Raw genomic sequence first — 17,996 nt, forward strand, 5'->3', positions numbered from 1 at the left:
AACATCCATATTTATACGATAGAATAAACGACAATAGCAAATTTACACAAAGAGACCCAACTAAACTAAAAATGCCACCGTGTAGAACTAACTTACATAAAATTAACTCACATTTCAGATCCTCACAAATATTTAATTAAATATTAAATAATTCGAGAGATGCCGTTAAAAAGATTTAATGAACTATAGCTCGTAAAAAATGCCGTAACTCTATGCGAGAATTGGATTTTTTTTTATGGATTTATAATAAAGTGGTGCACCTGACTGCGCTAACTAGGCGATCTAGCGGTTTAACACGCCATTTTACTTTCGATGGTCGCGGGTTCAGTTCCTCGCATGGTACAAACATTTGTATTCATAAGGACGATTGTATCGGTCTGAGTGTTTGTTATGTATATTACGTCTGTATTTACTAAAAAAAATATCTAAGCATTTAATAGTTGTGTAGTACCAATAACACAAGCTCTGCTTACCGTGAGACTAGATGGCGCTGTGTTAATTGTCCAGTGTTATTAATATGAATATAGTTATTGTTTAAAATACACATATATAAATGCATAGTGATATTCTTAAAATAAACATTTGTAAGAAATATCTTCGTCAGATGAAGTACAATCTTTTTTATCATTTCTTTATAAGTGGTACTATCATGTATATGAACTAGAAGTTACATTAATATCAATCTTTTGCCTTTCATTTTCTTTTGCTCTTCGTTTTTTTATTATCTGTGGTGGAGACCGACGGAGTGGACCGAGGGGGCGTTGACTCTTTCTCTGTGTTTGTCGGACGTTGAGCAAAAACGTGCTGGAAAGGATTAAGGATAAGGGTAGGTGGGTACCTATTTCAATTGTGGGATAAAATATTTCGCGACTTCGTCCGCGTGGAATTTAAATTTATTTTTATAAAAAATATTTTTTCTAAAATAAAAATAGCCTTATTGCAGCTACCTGCCAATAAAAGTCCCGTCAAAATCGGTCTAGTCATTTCAGAGATTAGCCGGAACAAACAGACAGACGGGCAAAAATTTTAAAAATGCAATTTTGGTGTTTGAACCGTATTTATATTCATACGCATATAGTAAAAAAACGATTATTTCAATATTATAAACAGACACTCCAATTTTATTTATATGTATACATATATAGAGCGACATTGGTTGCTAAAAAGGAATTGAATTTTTTTTTGCAATTAACATATAAGCTTAAGGCAGACCGTTACCAATAGGTGGACCTATTGGTAACGGTCTCGGTGGTCTTTTTAGCACACCGCTTTACATCCGATGGTCGCGGGTTTGATTGCTCGCACTATGCAAACTTTGTATTCATGAGTACGATTGTTTGTATCGGTCTGGATGATTCCTATGTATTTATAAAAAATCTATATAAGTATTTAGTTGTCTATCTTGATGTGAGTTAATTATGTTACAATCCAGAAATAACTCGAATGTCTGCACCTGAGCTCTCCTGGCCTTTTCGTATTCCTCGTGATCAGAGTGGGGAACGGTGAACAGGAAATTTTCGAAAATAGGATGCCTGAGCAGCTGCTCACACGTCCACCGCATCATCGGGTCCTTATCCAGGCATTTCTGTAGAAGAAACCAGTTCTTTAGCATATTTTTTTATTATTCTTTATTGCACTATAAAGAGTGTACAAGAGGCGAGCTTAATGCCATATGGCATTCTCTACCAGCTAACCTTTGGGTAGAACTAGAAAGCGTTGTAGGGCAGTAATAGCGAAAATTTGTGATATTAATACTGTACTAAATAATTAGGCAAACAAAATCTATGTACATATATAATTTATGTTATATAAATAAATAAATATATATATATTGAAATATATAAATTATACAGAATAAATACATAAATACGCTAAATATAGTTGAAAGTACCTACTTAACTCAACGCCAAACAGTTAAAGCTCATTTTGACGACTCAACAGGTAATTAAATAGTTTCGTTTTAAAAATGCATATGTGATGAGCATGAAGCCAAGGTAGCCAATAGTGTCGAATATTTATTTAGTCGATTTATAGTGACAGTAAGGCATTGATAGCAATGGAGCTACCAATGCCTTACTCTCCTGGTTGAGCTGCATACTTAACATTTTATCTGCTTTCTAGCAGCTGAAGTGGAAAGTTATTTTTTATGGATAATAATGGAATGGTGCACCCTCATGTGCTAACGGTTCACGCTGACGGGGCACCAGTGGAGGATGATAAGATGGGTGTGAGGGCAGGTCAGTTAGCCGATCATGATAAATTCACCAAGAATTTATCACAATGGTTTCCAGGGGAAACCGCGCTGAGGTCAACCTGACATGGTACATTGCTAGTAATAAGATCATCAATCCACATTACTAACAATCCCCTTTCCCCCCAAAGTGGTAAGTGTAGCGTCCCTAATGTAGGTCGTTGGCAGTTAGAGAGTTAATTGGTCATTTATTTTCAAAAATCTCCGATCATCCCTCGAGTCTCAAAGTATCTAATACTTTTAACTACGAGTATCTTCTTACCTACGACTCAACTCTTCGGAGGTAGATAGAAAAACCAACTGTCATACATTTTATTAATCCTTCCGCACAACTCGTTTCACTTATAACTGCTTACCTTCAAAAAGTCTACAACCAATTCGTTATGTGCATATCGTTGTGGAATTTTCTTCTCCAAGGGCTCCAGTGTTGTCGGTTCCGGCAGTGCCATACCCTGCATTTACAACTTTATATAAATCACATTTTACCTGTAACATTGTGAAATTATAAATTCTTTACATTGCTTTTATACTTAGATTAATAAACAAATAAAACATAAATCGGATTTACATAAAAGATACTGCTAACTGAAGACCATTAAATAAAATTATTAATGTAGGACATTTTAGCCGCTTATGAACGCGCGTATTTAATTTTCTAGATAGAAGTTTCGAATCATCCTTCTAAAGATAAACAAAATAAATGCCATATATACTCATTTTATGGAAGAAGTTCAAAATTGACGAATGTGGTCCTTGTAAAAAGCCATTTGCACGTAAACATGGGTGCAAAATTATGTCTTTTGGCTGTAATGGTGAAGGCATAAGGCATTGCAATAAAATAACAAGGTCTGTTTTTTAATTATTTCTTTTGACAAAAATGCAATAGCACACACTGGTAGTAACTACATTGTCCCTAATATGAATCTATATTTTTGTAATTATGTATAAGCTCATTTAAGAATTATAAGAACTGAGTTTCTTGCCAGTTATTCTTGGCTCGAAAGCACTCCGACCTGACGGTAAATTTGACATATCATAAGAGTATGTAATAGACCTACATGAATAAATATATTTTGATTTCAACGCATAACTTATTCTCGAGAATTGAGAAAGAGAGCTACTACGAGCGTATAATGTTTTATTTATGACATGATTCTGTCCATATATATAATTATATGTTAGCAGTTGAAGTCTCAGGTAGATCAGTTTTTTTATCTTTTCTTGTAATAAAAAATAATATTACCTGAAAAAATGTGTTCTGTGAGAAGATAGTCATATGCCTGGGTAATAGGTCGCCCAGGGTCTTCCTTATGAGATATAACTGATCCAAATCACTCTTCCCGGGCCACATGGCTTCGCTCGATAATAATTCGGCAAACACGCACCCTGAAAGTATTTTTTTTATGTTACATTTTGCAAGGGTAGTAAACCCTTGCAATCCATGCTCAAAAAATATTTCGAAAAACATTTATCTGGACGTAGGTAATACAATGTTGATATATATCTACTTTATTATTCATGTTTATTAGGACTTCAGGATCTATACGTCGTGGAAATCCCACATATTCGCACTGAGCCATTCGCGTCGTCTTTTCTAATAAGTACACACTTGCTAAAGAGTGGAACACACTTCCAGCTTACATGTTCCCGGAGAAATACTAACTCGGATCCTTCAAGTCTACGATGAATAGATATCTTCTGGGTAACCGCTACATCCCGGGTCTTGCCATCATTTTCTATCAGAAAGACAGATCAAGTCCAATCCCATTTATAATAAAAAAACAAAATCGATTTGTACCGTTAATTTACAAATTGGTTAAATATCATGGTGATTAAAATCTTGACCGCTTACGCATTATACGCCTACATAATATCATCATCTGCTTCATCCTTATCCCTTTAGGGGTCGGCGTAATATGTTTTTCTCTTCCATTCATCCCTGTTCGCAGTCATCTCGTTATTTACTTCCTTTCTTACCATATCATCTTTCACTCAGTCCATCCATCTCTTTTTCGGCCTTCCTCTGCCCTTATAACCATCCACATTCATATGTAACATCTTCCTTAAAACATTATCTTCATTCCTACGCATTACATGTCCATACCACGATAGACGATTACTCTTCAACCTCTCCGACACCGGCGCCACTTTCATACTTCCTCTAATGTATGAAAGTGGCGCCGGTGTCGGAGAGGTTGAAGAGTAATCGTCTATACGCCTACATAATAATGGATTAAAATATAAACGCCTGTTTAATTTAGAATAACAAAATAGATGGTAATATTTTTTGCTGTTACGACTCCATCAGGTTTTCTAGAGTTATAACAATAAATTTGTTCATAACTATAATCGAAGATAGGGTAGACAGAGATAACATGACTACTAATGATCACATACTAATGACCGTAACTCTTGACATGTCCATATTTCGTCAGGTATATTGAATACCAACATGAGTGGAGCCGCTTTTACAGTTGTCATTGGTATTAATTGGTTTGTTATCGATATTTTTCTTGCCGGTGATTTAGTCAGAAATTTACAGAAAATTTTCTGTTTCAAACATATATTTGTCAACGACAGATTCAAACCTACACCTTTTGGGTACAAACGAGATGGTGGTACCATACAAAGATTGTATGACCCATATTTCAATATCAATAACACCTAATTATGCATAATTTTATTGAGCGCTTACTCATAAAATATTTATATCTACTTAAATAAATAATTTATATAAATTACTATTTATTAGTATTACCCAATATACATAATCAGCATATTTGATAGGTAATAAAATTAACATTGAGAATATGGAATGGTTACTGCAATAATGTAACTGGTTTTGTATAATTATATAGAGCGGTACCTATACCGCCCATTTTGGTATGAATTTAGCACGCAACCCTGAATAAATAATTGATCACTAACTTTATATGTTCTTTACGAGAAAACTAAATATAAAACATAAGAGTCAAATTGAGAATATTTCGTTATTATTAAAAAAAAAAAAGAAAAAGATACCTAAACATGGAAATCCAAAATGAAAGATTTACTCAAAACCTGTAAAAATTTGATCGGTTGAAACAGAACAACAGCCTCGGATGGCATAGTTAGGTCATTGGCACTCAGGCACTCCCGCCAAATTTTGTCCGAAAACCCCTCAAATTGCAGGTGTTGGAAAGAAATTCCCCAAGAAAAAAGTCTGTATACTGTCAACGACCTCACTTTAGACTGTTCTACATTTCTTATTAGGTTCAACAAGTTAATTTTAAAGCTTGTATTTATGTTTTTACGCCTACATGGACGTCAGAAGCTCTCCAATTTACATTTCCCCGCACCTCCACTCTATAACCTCCTACACAGATATTTCCCTTATCGCTATTAAATCCCAAAATTTGGGGCGAAACCTCCCAATCTGGCAACACTTCCCCCGGCAGACCAACGGATGTCAGATCCATTTCAACTGTAAGTACTCACCTATAGCCCAAACATCGACTGGTGTGCTGTACATGGTATCACCCACCAACAGTTCAGGCGCTCTATACCAGCGCGTAGCGACGTAGTCCGTGTAACTCTCGCCAGGACCTGGGCATGTATAGCAGAATACACCTGTTAGTTACTCGTTCTTTCAGTTTCCACTGCTTTATAGCTGCATGCAACTTGCTTTGTAAGCTGTGTTTCAGTTGAAACGTAAGATATCGCAATGAAGTTACTGGGTAGCCATGGCATCTTTGACTTCTGGAATGGTAACGCATGAATGTTATCATGGTCAACCTGATATGACGTATTTGACAATCAAGGGGATTGTCAGATACGTCCCCCCTAGACAAAGTTTTTTTTTTTAATGGATGATAATGGAATGGTGCATCCGTCTGCGCTAACGCATTACGGGGCACCAGTGGAGTATGATAACATGTACATGAAGTCAGTTCAGTTAGCCCATAGTGACAAATTCACTAGCAATTTATCATAATGGCTTCCGGAGCAAACCGCGTGGATTCAATCTAAAATGGTACATACTAGCAATGAAGTCAGTCCACATTACTAAAAATTCCCTATCCCCAATGATTAATCTCCTTACTAGAAATCCTCAGACAAACAATTTTTTATATAAACGAATATGGATCTTATGGATGATCTAATGGAATGGTGCACTCGCCTGCGCTAACGGCTTACGCTGGCGGGACACCAGTGGAGGACGATAAGATGAGCATAAGGTCTGGTCAGTTAGCTAATCGTGGCAAATTCTCCAGAAACTTAACATCATGGTTTTCAGGGTGAACCGCATGGAGTTCAACCTGACGTGAGACATAGCTATCAATGAGGTCATTAATGCACATTACTAACCTCCCATCCCATTCCTTCCCCCAATATGGCCATGTCACTCAGCCCTTAGTGGTTAATTCACCAGATCAGCTTTTCCAGGGGGGATCAACTTGGCATGATATTGATAGCAATGGGGTTACTATGTCCTATTACTAACAGTCCCCTCCCCCCAGACAAAGGTTTTTTTTGTGTATGATAATGAAATGGTGCACCCGCCTGCGCTAACGGTTTACGCTGGCGGGGCACCAGTGGAGGATGATAAGATGAACATGAAGTTAGGTCAGTTATCCCATCGTGACAAATTCATCAAGGATTCATCACGATGGTTTCCAGGGAGAACCACGTCGACCTAACATGATACATTGCTAGCGATAGGAGTTACTATTTCCTATTACTAACAACCCCCCCCAGACAAAGGTAATGTATTATATAACCTTACAGCCTGAAGTTAAAAATATGAAGACACGCAAACTTGATTAATGTACTTCCAGACACGACCGGCAAAGACTACCGCTAACTTAAAACCATTGTGTAAAGCCTTGCTGACTCTATTTTTAGTCTCACGTATTGTGTATAGAGTGTATTGTGTTACGCAGATTATGAGATTTAATGACATCTTGTATTTTCTATTATAAATGCAGATTACGAGAAATTACATTATCCTGTAATTCTGTGGTGATATTATAAATAGATAGGAACATTATCTGTCTGTTTGAACATTTTTATTCCTAAACAGCTGCATAATTTTTATTAAATTTTAATATAGGTAGAAACATATAATAAAGAAATTAATACAATGACCATATTTTTAATATATCACTAAAAAAAACCATTGAATCAGTGACGATAACCTGAAATATATCATAATACGTCGTGATATAGTTTAGTTTTCATCGCATTCATTTCAAACGGCCTCGGTGATCTAGCGGAATGGCATACTGCCTTACTTCAAATTGCTCGCATCGCATCGTTTGATTCCTCGCGCGGTATAGGTAAACATTTTTATTAATGAATATAATTGTTTGACTGGATATAATTTGTCTGCATATTCTCTATGTATAATATATATATACATATATACATATATATATTCTTTAAGCGATAAAGCCGCCGTTTGTGCCCTACTACTCTGTTAATATTGATTATAAAGAGTAGATACCTATAATTAATTCAATTATTCCCCGTCAACCTTAAAAATGAAGGTAACACCTTAGTGTTTCAAGCGTTCATAGGCTACGGTAACCGTTTACCATCAGATGGGTATACCGTACACGTGTTTGCCATCTACTGTTAGCTTCAATACATAAAGAACACTCAGTTGACTAATTTGTTACTTACATTTCAAATTTAAAACCATAGCGAGTCACGTGATGTTGGTGGCATCACGGTTATGCCGCCACCAATAGGAATAGAGATAAAGAGGCCGGGAACATGGAGGGAGCGGGCTGCTCTCTCTTTGTTCGAGGCGACTGAGACGACCAGACGTTAATGTACAGCGACGCAATTCATGTGGAGTGTAATTTGGTAAAGGAATAAAATAAAAGTACTGCAGCATCGACATATCATTTCTGAAACTTCCCAATACTACGTAGTATAAAATATATATAGTTATACCTATATAAATAATGCCAAAACGCTCTCAAGGTTAATATTGTTTTATGAAACAAAGTAATCAGTATTCAAGTTGTTTCTTGCCACATATACACAATAACATTTCATACACAGTTATTATCTTGTTATATTATTGTGAGGCAATAGATTGTACGTGCTTATGCCAATACGGACCTTGTATGGATATGAAATATTTACCAGCCTGAACGTTTCCCAATATTGCTAAATTTAATTACAACCTCCATACATATGGATAGATGTATGGATGTATGGACATCCATACATCTACACTATTATTTTAATGCCATAGTGTTTCTCTCTGTTTATTTGGTTGTTAGGTTTTTACTACTTTACGACTTTTTTAAGGTCATTCCTTAAAAAAGATGGAATGGTGCACTCGTCTGCGCTAACGGTATACGCTGGCCACCAGTGGAGGATGATAAGATGAGTATTCGGTCAGGTCAGTTAATCCATCGGGGCAAATTCCCAAGGAATTAACATGATAGTTTTTCCAGGGAAAACCGCGTGGAGGTCAACCTGACATTGTACATTGCTAACAGTCCACATTATTAATAGTTCCCTTTATTTAAAAAATACCTAAATATATCTAAATATTTATATCAGTTGTCTAGTACCGATAACACAAGCTCTGCTTACCGTGGGACTACATGGCGTTGTATTAATTATCGACGGTTATTTATTATTATTCACTAGTTCCGCTAGAATATACCATTAGTACAATCGAGAATATAATTCCATCACGATCAATAAAAAAATTCGCTAAAAGTATTCCGTATTCCAAATCCATAATCGAATTCATTATGGTTTCTTAACGTCACATTAACGGCATAGCTAATTAAATATACTTTTACTAATACCACTCAATCATAGAGTACCTGTATAATAGGGCGCAATATTTTCCAGACGCAACCAACGGAAATACAAATTTACCTATGCGAAGGTCAAGGTTTCACAAGCAGGTTACATAACGAGACGAGTTAATGAATGGCTGCAATCAGTAACCAGTTTCCAACATAACTATCTGTGTAATTGCAGATCAACGACCCGTACACACCGCGGTACGATAATGGTGTCATATCACAAGAACGTAACGCATATCTAGTGCAATATTGAATGAACTTAAATGTTATACACTTTGGAAAAGGGACTTTAAATCTTTAGGCTTAAAATCTAATTTGAAAGCAATATATTTTTTGAGTTACGCCAGTATTATATTAAGTGTGCGTGTACTGATTCAAATTCAAATATCATTTGTTCATGTAGGATATTTTAACACTTTATGAATGTAATTTTTTTCATAATATATTTTTCCCTACCGTGTAGCTCAGTATACAGATTCAATTGAGAAGAACTGGCAAGGAATTCAATTGAATTTCTTATTTTTTTTGAAGCCAGTTCCCATCACAAGGCAGTAAGTGAATACTAGTATTGATTCAAATTAAAAAATCATTTATTCATGTACGATATTTATAAATGGTTACCCTTATTCAGTATACAGATTCAATTGATTTACGGGTACTAGAAAACTGATATAAATACTTAGTTTTTTTGTGACTACAAACTTATATATAGAAAACACATCAATATGGAAATATTTGCATCGTGCGAGGAATCGAACCCGTGAAAAGCGATGTGCTAAACCGCTAGACCACTGAAGCCGTTAAATATCAGATTTTTCAGAACCGTTTTATCAGATTTGGATAATTGATTTTTGTGGGTGAAACCTCTTGAATAAAGGCATGGCTAAAAGCACGATTCGTTGGCACTACCTGGACGTTGTAGATCCACACAGGATATTATATTACATAGTATAAAACAAAGTCGTTGTCGCTGTCTGTCCCTATGTATGCCTAAATCTTTAAAACTACGCAACGGATTTTGATGCGATTTAATTAATAGATAGAGTGATTCAAGAGGAAAGTTTATATATATATTACAGATACACCCGTGCGAAGTCGGGGCGAATAGCTAGTTATTATTAAAATAATCTTTCATTCTAAGTAATACTCAATATACAATATTCATACTCATTCATCATTTATAATATATTTTCCTGCTTACACTTTTCCCAATCCAACTTATTATATTTCAAGAACATAAAACACATTTTACAGAAACAACTATATAAAAAAAGTTTAAAATTTAAATTTCGAATACTTTGTTCAGCCAGTTGCACAAATATGAAGTTAGTTTATAATTCCACATTATATGAACCGAGTCATACGAGTACATTATGCAAACGAAGCCCACACGTGTTCTGCGCGGGCGCATTGCTGAATTGCAACAAGCTAATTTTGACACTACGAGATACGGCCGGACGGACGGACGGATATTACCATAGTCTATGGCACAGACGCTCGTATAACTATGCCACGGTCAGTTCACCATAAGTATACGATTTATTCAAATCTGGCCCTCAATCGATTTTGTAACTGAACGCACTTTTCTTCGCGTTGAGATTTGTTTGACGAAACACCGTCTCGTTTCGTAAAATACATTACCTTTGGCTATTTTTTGTACAAACACTGTGGTAATCAGACGTAAGTAAATACGATTTTTAAATCAACCTCGAACTCTATGAAAATAACGCAAAATGTATTTTTTAATTAATAAAATATATTACAATAAATGAATTTATAAAAACTGACCTGCTCAACTACATTTTCATGAGATTAGAGAAATTGAATAAATTTTCCCCGTTTTTGCGACCTTTTCTTTGATACTCCGCTCCTATTAGACGTAGCGCGATGTTTATTTATTTATTTTTCAACCAAACAAACATACTTATATATGTCATTGTGACGCGTATTATTTATTGTACCTATTTCCACCACTGCGCAATTCCTCTCAGTAACTCAAAGGTTGACTGGAAGAACTGGAACTCTTCTGGGATAAGTCCCCCATTGTACGCATGTTTTTTTTTTCTAAGTCAATTGTGTCCTTTTATTTATAATATTATTGTACAATAAAGTATTACAAACAAACAAACAAACTTATTCTTTAGCTTTACAATATTAGTAGGTATACATTTATTATGTACAATATCTGACCAGTGGAAAGCGCTGCGTCATTTTTCTACGTTTTTGAAATATTTTAAAAATTGGGTAATGGGATGTTATAATATTATTTAGCATATAATGCTAAAAAACTGCAAGTTATAAAATTAGTAAAAAAAAATTAATTTATTATTACAGCTAATTAACTGAAATGATAGTGGCTAATAAGAACTATAGCCTACAAGTAGTGCATTATCCTTTTCGTTGTGAGGTAATAGTAAATGATTATTAGATATTAGTAGTAAGATATTTCGTAATAGAATCAGCACTACTGGAGATTTCCACGATGATCTAAACTAACAAACTGTACTTATGCCCATGTCATAAGCAGGTGGGCGTTGAGAGTCACGGCACAGTATTACTAAATGTTTTTACCGTTACACTACCCTACTTTGAACAATATTATTTTTGAGTCCCAATAACGATTATTATTATTACTGCTTCATTTTTATAGCTTTTTGCTGATTACGCTTTGTGGTTGAAAACAACACTTACGGGCCGAAACCAAGTGCAGTGTGTGTGCATGTGTTTGTGTGTATGTGTATGCACATAGCACATTCGGCTCGAAGGACCAAAATGTGAAGGAAGGAGATCAAGACGAGACGAGCTAATAAAACGGCACTGATATAGTCGCAAAAATCATGTTGACTTATGTCACATATTTAAAAACAATATAGTATAAAGTATTATAAAAAACATAGACAATAAATAAGATATAAAAAACTGTTCCGTATTCCAAACCTCCTTAGTATAAGCAGGTTGCATGCCCGGCTTGCTTACTGAAGCAAAGGGCGCTTGTTAATACTGGCCACAAATAAAAACATGTGGCCACTTAAATTTCGAATTTAGAATAAAAAATAATTGAAAATAAAATTTGGAAAAAAAGGGCGCTCCGAATTTTTAACTATATATAACAAGGGAATTAATTATTTATTTAACATAATATAACTGTTTTTATGAAAGTGTAGAGTGCGTGGCCACTAAACAGTACTACACATCGGGACGTTCCTAAGCAAAGGTGAGTAAGTTTGGTGTTACATTGCTTACTTTGGGGTGTCCGGAGTGTGGAAGACGTTCTTCCAGGTAAAAGGTTCGAAATCGCATTTCTGCTTCCTTTTCCATTAATTATTTTCTTTTCAATAAACACAGTCCACTCTCTATTTTATATATTACTTTATAAGGATTCGTAATCCAACAAAAACAGTTTCCAACACTTTATTATTGTGAGTCTTTTAATCTACGTAATAGGTGTTACGTGATTTTCATCTATTTAGAGGAATTATCGGTCATTTTTACAATTTTCGAAATGACATCTTTTTGAATGGTTATGTAGAGTGTTTTTCGTATTTTTTTTTTGATAATAGTATTATTTACCACTTTATAATATAATACATACTTGTTAAATCCGAACTACTGTACTCTATAGTGAGTATGAATGTAACGTAATAAATTCATTATCATTATTTCCATTTTTACGACTGTTTCATTATCTAGTCTCCTTTCCCTTCGTGTTATCCTTGAATACTTTTGAAATACACAATGTACATGTATGATTTAAATCGACATACTTTCGTTTTTTTTCGATGGGGGAAAAGCAATATTGCTTTTTTCATTCAAGGATAACGTGGAGGGAAAAAAGACTAGATAACGCAAGAGTCGTAAAAATATAAAATCTTTAAAGTAATAGGTCATGGGCGAGTCGACTCGCATTTTGTAGGTTCCGTATAAAAGATTATACCACTTTTGTAAACTAAAAATTATTATCTAATATGTGCTACAAATATTTTTCATTCTTCGGTTTTTATTTTTCAATGTATTAGATAGTGAAATTCTTTAATTTATTATATTATTCATACAGTGTATAAAAGATTTCCGGTTAACTTTTTTTAATCATTAAAGAAAGTTTTCTTTTGGAAGATTTCATTTTATTTTTTTAAATTTCGATAATTAGGACAATCATAGAACATTACAATGTAATTATTAAAACTTACATTAGCCACAATATTATCAGAGACTATGTTCTGTAAATTAAAAATAACCGTCAGTTTACTTGCATAGTGGTAGGTCCTCTTTTTGGTAACAATCAAGATTTTCATTCTAAAACTTGTATAAAGAATCTGCTTAGTGTGAATCGTTCATATTAGTAGTTTTATGCTACAGACAAAAATTCATCGAGTTTAATTGGTTATTATAGAAAATTTTCGTAGTAACAAGTTTTGTACGTAGTATATAGTATGCATGCAGGGTTAAGTATGACTGCCACTAACGCACTGCAATGCATGAGTGGCCGTGCGTATGTGTTTCATATGGTATTTACAACGCTATGCATATTTATAGGCGTTCATTTACGTCATGCTCATTTTTTTAACATGTGGAAGGCCAATTTCTTTTCCCATATAATTTATACTACCATTTGCGGATACTACAACTGTGTTTTTTTGGAAAACATCAGAAACCTTGCCTTCTATCTATACATCTATACATATAAATAAAATTGGAGTGTCTGTTTGTAATATTGAAATAACAGTTTTTTACTACATGCATATGAATATAAATGCGCTACATACACGAAAATAATATTTTTTACAATTTTTGTCTGTCTGACTGACTGTTTGTTCCGGCTAATCTCTGAAATGGCTGGACCGATTTTGGCGGGACTTTCTTTGGCAGGTAGCTGAAGTAATAGTAAAGTAGTAGTAGTAACTTAGGCTACTTTTATTTTAGAATAATAAAGATAAATTCCACGCGAACGAATTTGCAGGAACAGCTAGTAATAAATAAAATAAGAATGTACCTGAATAATAGCACAGATAACATAATATTACATATAATAGCTTTGAAATATAAACGTGTTGGCAATTAGTTGGTAAGTTTATGTTGTATTAATTGAATAAATAAATAAATAAATGCTACGTCTATGCTCATAATAGAGTCTAATCACGACAAATTTCATTAAGAGCTATTCAACTGTTTAGTCGTGAAAATATAATAAACAGACAGACTGGCTGTTTAAGTGACTGCCGCCGTCCTTGAGAACCCGCAATGAGTTGATGGCATTTTAAGAATATGCTCTTTCCTTATAAGTTTCGATATCCAAGTATTTCAAGCGTATTGTAGGTGTTTAGCACTATGGTTTATTTCCGATGTTTGAGGCTTCGATACCTCGCAAGATGCAAACATGAATGTGAAATATATATAATATTACTTTATATTATGTAATATTATGTTATCTGTGCTTTATATTCATTAGACATTGCTCTGGGTGTTTTCTATGTAATTGTATATTTAAATTTTTGACAGCCCCGGTGGTTTAGTGGTTTAACACACCGCTTTACATCCGATGGTCGCGGGTTCGATGTAAACATTTGATTCATGAGTATGATTGTTTGTATCGGTCTGGGTGTTTTCATATGTATTATATAAATATACGTATAACATATGTATTTAAAAAAAAACATCAGTTGTCTAGTACCCACAACACAAGCTCTGTTTACCGTGGAACTAGATGACGCCGTGTTCATTGTCCCGGGTTATTAATTATTAATTATACATATTTCTATCAATCTTCTAAAACCCATAGCACCAACTCTGCTTAGCTTGGGACTAGATGGCGCTGTATGAATAATTGTAAGATATTTAAGTACGGAACCCTAAAACTACGTCGTGTGTTTAACTATAATTAATTCCCCTTTGTTTATAGAACTGATTGTTCATAAATATATTTTTCTTTTGACAATAATTATGAAGACAGAGGGAAGTAAACAGTTGTTAAAAATTATTCTTTTGGGGTGCACGAAGACTCCATGCGTGACTTATATGAAAATATTACACAGAATTAGCCGTGAAGGGTTGTTTTTTATAGATGATTGGCTGGTATACGTGACTCCGTCTGATTTTTTAAAAAAATATAGCCTATGCTCATTCTCGTTACACAATCTATCTTTAATTAGATTTCATCAAAATCCGTTCGGCCGTGAAAAGCTAAGAAAGAGATAGAAAGACATTTTCGAATCTGCTTATATTAAAACAGAGTCGCTGTCGCTGTCTGTCAGTCCCTATGTATGCTTAAATCTCTAAAACTACGCAACGGATTTTGAAGCGGTTTTCTTTAATAGATAGAGTGATTCAAGAGGAAGAATTATATGTATAATACATGATGATTATGATGAAATATGAACCCGCCTCCGCTTACTGTTTACATTGCTGACCAGTCATGAAATAATGAGAATAAAAAAAATATTGTCTTTGCAGATAAAAAATATTAAAATTCAAATAACCCTAAATAAACGCAGTATCGTTTCTAAACGAGTTGTCATTCGTGACGTCCACTTTTACATAGGCTATTAGGTATAATAAGAAAATCAATAGAATTATGAATCACCGGCTTATGATGGAAGTTTGTACTAGATAACTGTGTGTATACACAAAAACACGACGTGAATATAAATTGTTTGATATTTTTTTTTTATAATTGGAACGGCAAAAAAAACAGACTATACACCTGATGGTAAGTGATAACCGTCGTTTATATGCATGAACAGCAGTGCGATCATTACGTTATCATGACACTGATCATTGTTGTCATTCCGGAGTACTAAGCACTAACACAGCTTACAAACCAAATTGTTTCTTTTGGTAAGGTAGGTACGTTAGAAACGGGGATTTTTATGGATGATAATGGAATGGAGCATCCGCCTGCGCTAACGGTTTACGCTTGCGGAGCACTAGTGGAGGATGATAAGATGAGCATGAGGTCAGGTCAGTTAGCCCATCGTGACCAATTCACCAGGAATTTACCACGATAGTTTCCAGGGGGAACCGCGTGGAGGTCAACCTGACATGGTGCATAGCTAGCAATGGGGTCATCAGTCCACATTACTAACAATCCCCTTCCGCCCAAAAACGAGGATTAGTAAGCCCTATTGCTAGCATGTAAGGTATATTTATTAATATATCGCTCCTCAGAATATCAATAAATTCTTGTTCTTGACTAGTCTAGGCAACGAATTCTGAAAAAAAAACGAGCACAATACATATCCGCAGGTCGCAGTGCTATAGTTCTGCAACACCCTGTAAAAGCCCAAAGCCCTCGATAAAAGAAAACAGTACCTATATTTAGTTCTGTCGATTTCTACGCGATCCCACCTCTAAACCATCGTGGTACCTGGTGAATTCGCCAGCATGTTAACTGACCTGACTTCAAGGTCATTCTATCACACTCCACTGGTGGCCCACGTGTACGATCCTCAGGAGGTAACGGTATACCATTAACAATCTATTTGGCATTTGAAATAGTTGACTAAGATACGAAGATGATTTTTGGTCTACCTCTGGTAAAGACGACAAAAAATATTTACTAGCTGGAATTTTGTCATAAACTCAACTAAAGTTGATTTGGCGCATAAATTGTAAGAAGAGAATGCCCGAACACGACCCTACAGATCGGGTGCTAAATCGTGAGGCCGATCTACGATAACGTAACCTGGAAAGTTTATCAGAACTTAACATCTGCCTCGACTCATGCCTACACTTGGGAGTTCGTGTCGCAATAGCACAGTTTTGCGAAAAATGTTTTTCTTATGGTAAGTAGATAGTTCGCTGTTCACCATATATAAAGCTATTTCTGCCACTTCATTCCAACTGACTTCAAAACAGAAGGGGCTCTAAATTGCATATTTCTATGAAGGTTATGTTTTTTTAGGTTCTGTAGCAAAAATCTAAAACGGACCACACTACGTACTATTTATTATACATATGAGAATACCTACTGAGTTAAATTTAGCATTTAGTAATTATCCGTTATATGTCTTAATACTTCATGATCGTCGATCTTGTTCGTTAGTAATGGGAGACTCCATTAGTAACGAACGAAGATCAAAAATTCTCACTCTCTCAATTGCGACAAGTTTTTCTTCGACAGTTTTTTTTTCGACAATTTTGAGCGCAGACGCGTACGATTGGTGATAACTAGATAGATCCATCCATAAATTATCTTTCTATTGCTATTGTTGTGTACCTCCGTACCATACCGTCGTGTCGTTTTTTAAACTGTTCACTGTCCATATGTGGAGATTATACGAGAAAAACTATTATTGGAAAACTTTATCAACCTAATGGAATCCAAACGAAGATTATGATGATGATGTTACAATTTATCAGTGCGTTTGTACGCGATGCGATGTTCAAAAATATATTGTGTTAAGTTTCGTTTAAAATGTATTGTATATTTTAATCTAATCGGTTAACAAACAAAACATATTATTATACGGTTACGAGGTCCCGGGTTCAGCTAATATGCTAATATACCTCAATGCAAATGTAAAGGCAGGCATATGTATGACGTTGTACAATATTTTTAGACCTAACGCCTACTAGGAGCTTTCTATAGAAAAGCTATAAAAACGAGCTACTAAATACAATTAGGTAGTTACTAGCTCTCCGTCGAACATCCACCCCGAATGGTATCATGGTATGCACGGAGTATTCTGACGAGCAGCTTCCACCTGGTGAGAAGGAATTAAAAGGATAGGTTAAGGATTGGAAGGAAGGGATAAGGTAATAGTGGTGCCAATTTTCCGAGTCCAGGTTTAGCAATATCCTCACTAGAAAATACTCTACGCAATTACATTCTGATTGACTAAAGCGCTGATCCTACAGGCCTGTTACAACAATATCCGACATCACTGAAATCTCTACATTTTCTGTATTATCACCGAATGAAAGATCAACGT

At 34.9% G+C, this 17,996-nt stretch overlaps 1 protein-coding gene across 1 annotated transcript in view; it reads right to left on the reverse strand.

Annotated features, from left to right (window-relative positions):
• LOC131843473 (cyclin-dependent kinase-like 4) overlaps positions 1-17,996 on the reverse strand; it is a 36,644-nt gene that overhangs the window by 194 nt on the left and 18,454 nt on the right. The window contains exons 5-8 of the mRNA XM_059192140.1: positions 5,729-5,836; positions 3,495-3,637; positions 2,608-2,703; positions 1,454-1,585 (exon numbers count right to left, since the gene is read on the reverse strand). Of these exons, the coding sequence (XP_059048123.1) occupies positions 1,454-1,585; positions 2,608-2,703; positions 3,495-3,637; positions 5,729-5,836 (479 nt within the window). The remainder of the gene's footprint in view (positions 1-1,453; positions 1,586-2,607; positions 2,704-3,494; positions 3,638-5,728; positions 5,837-17,996) is intronic.

Source organism: Achroia grisella, unplaced genomic scaffold, assembly GCF_030625045.1.
Source record: "Achroia grisella isolate CSIRO2021 unplaced genomic scaffold, CSIRO_AGI_Agris_v1 utg1086, whole genome shotgun sequence".
Lineage (NCBI taxonomy): Eukaryota > Metazoa > Arthropoda > Insecta > Lepidoptera > Pyralidae > Achroia > Achroia grisella.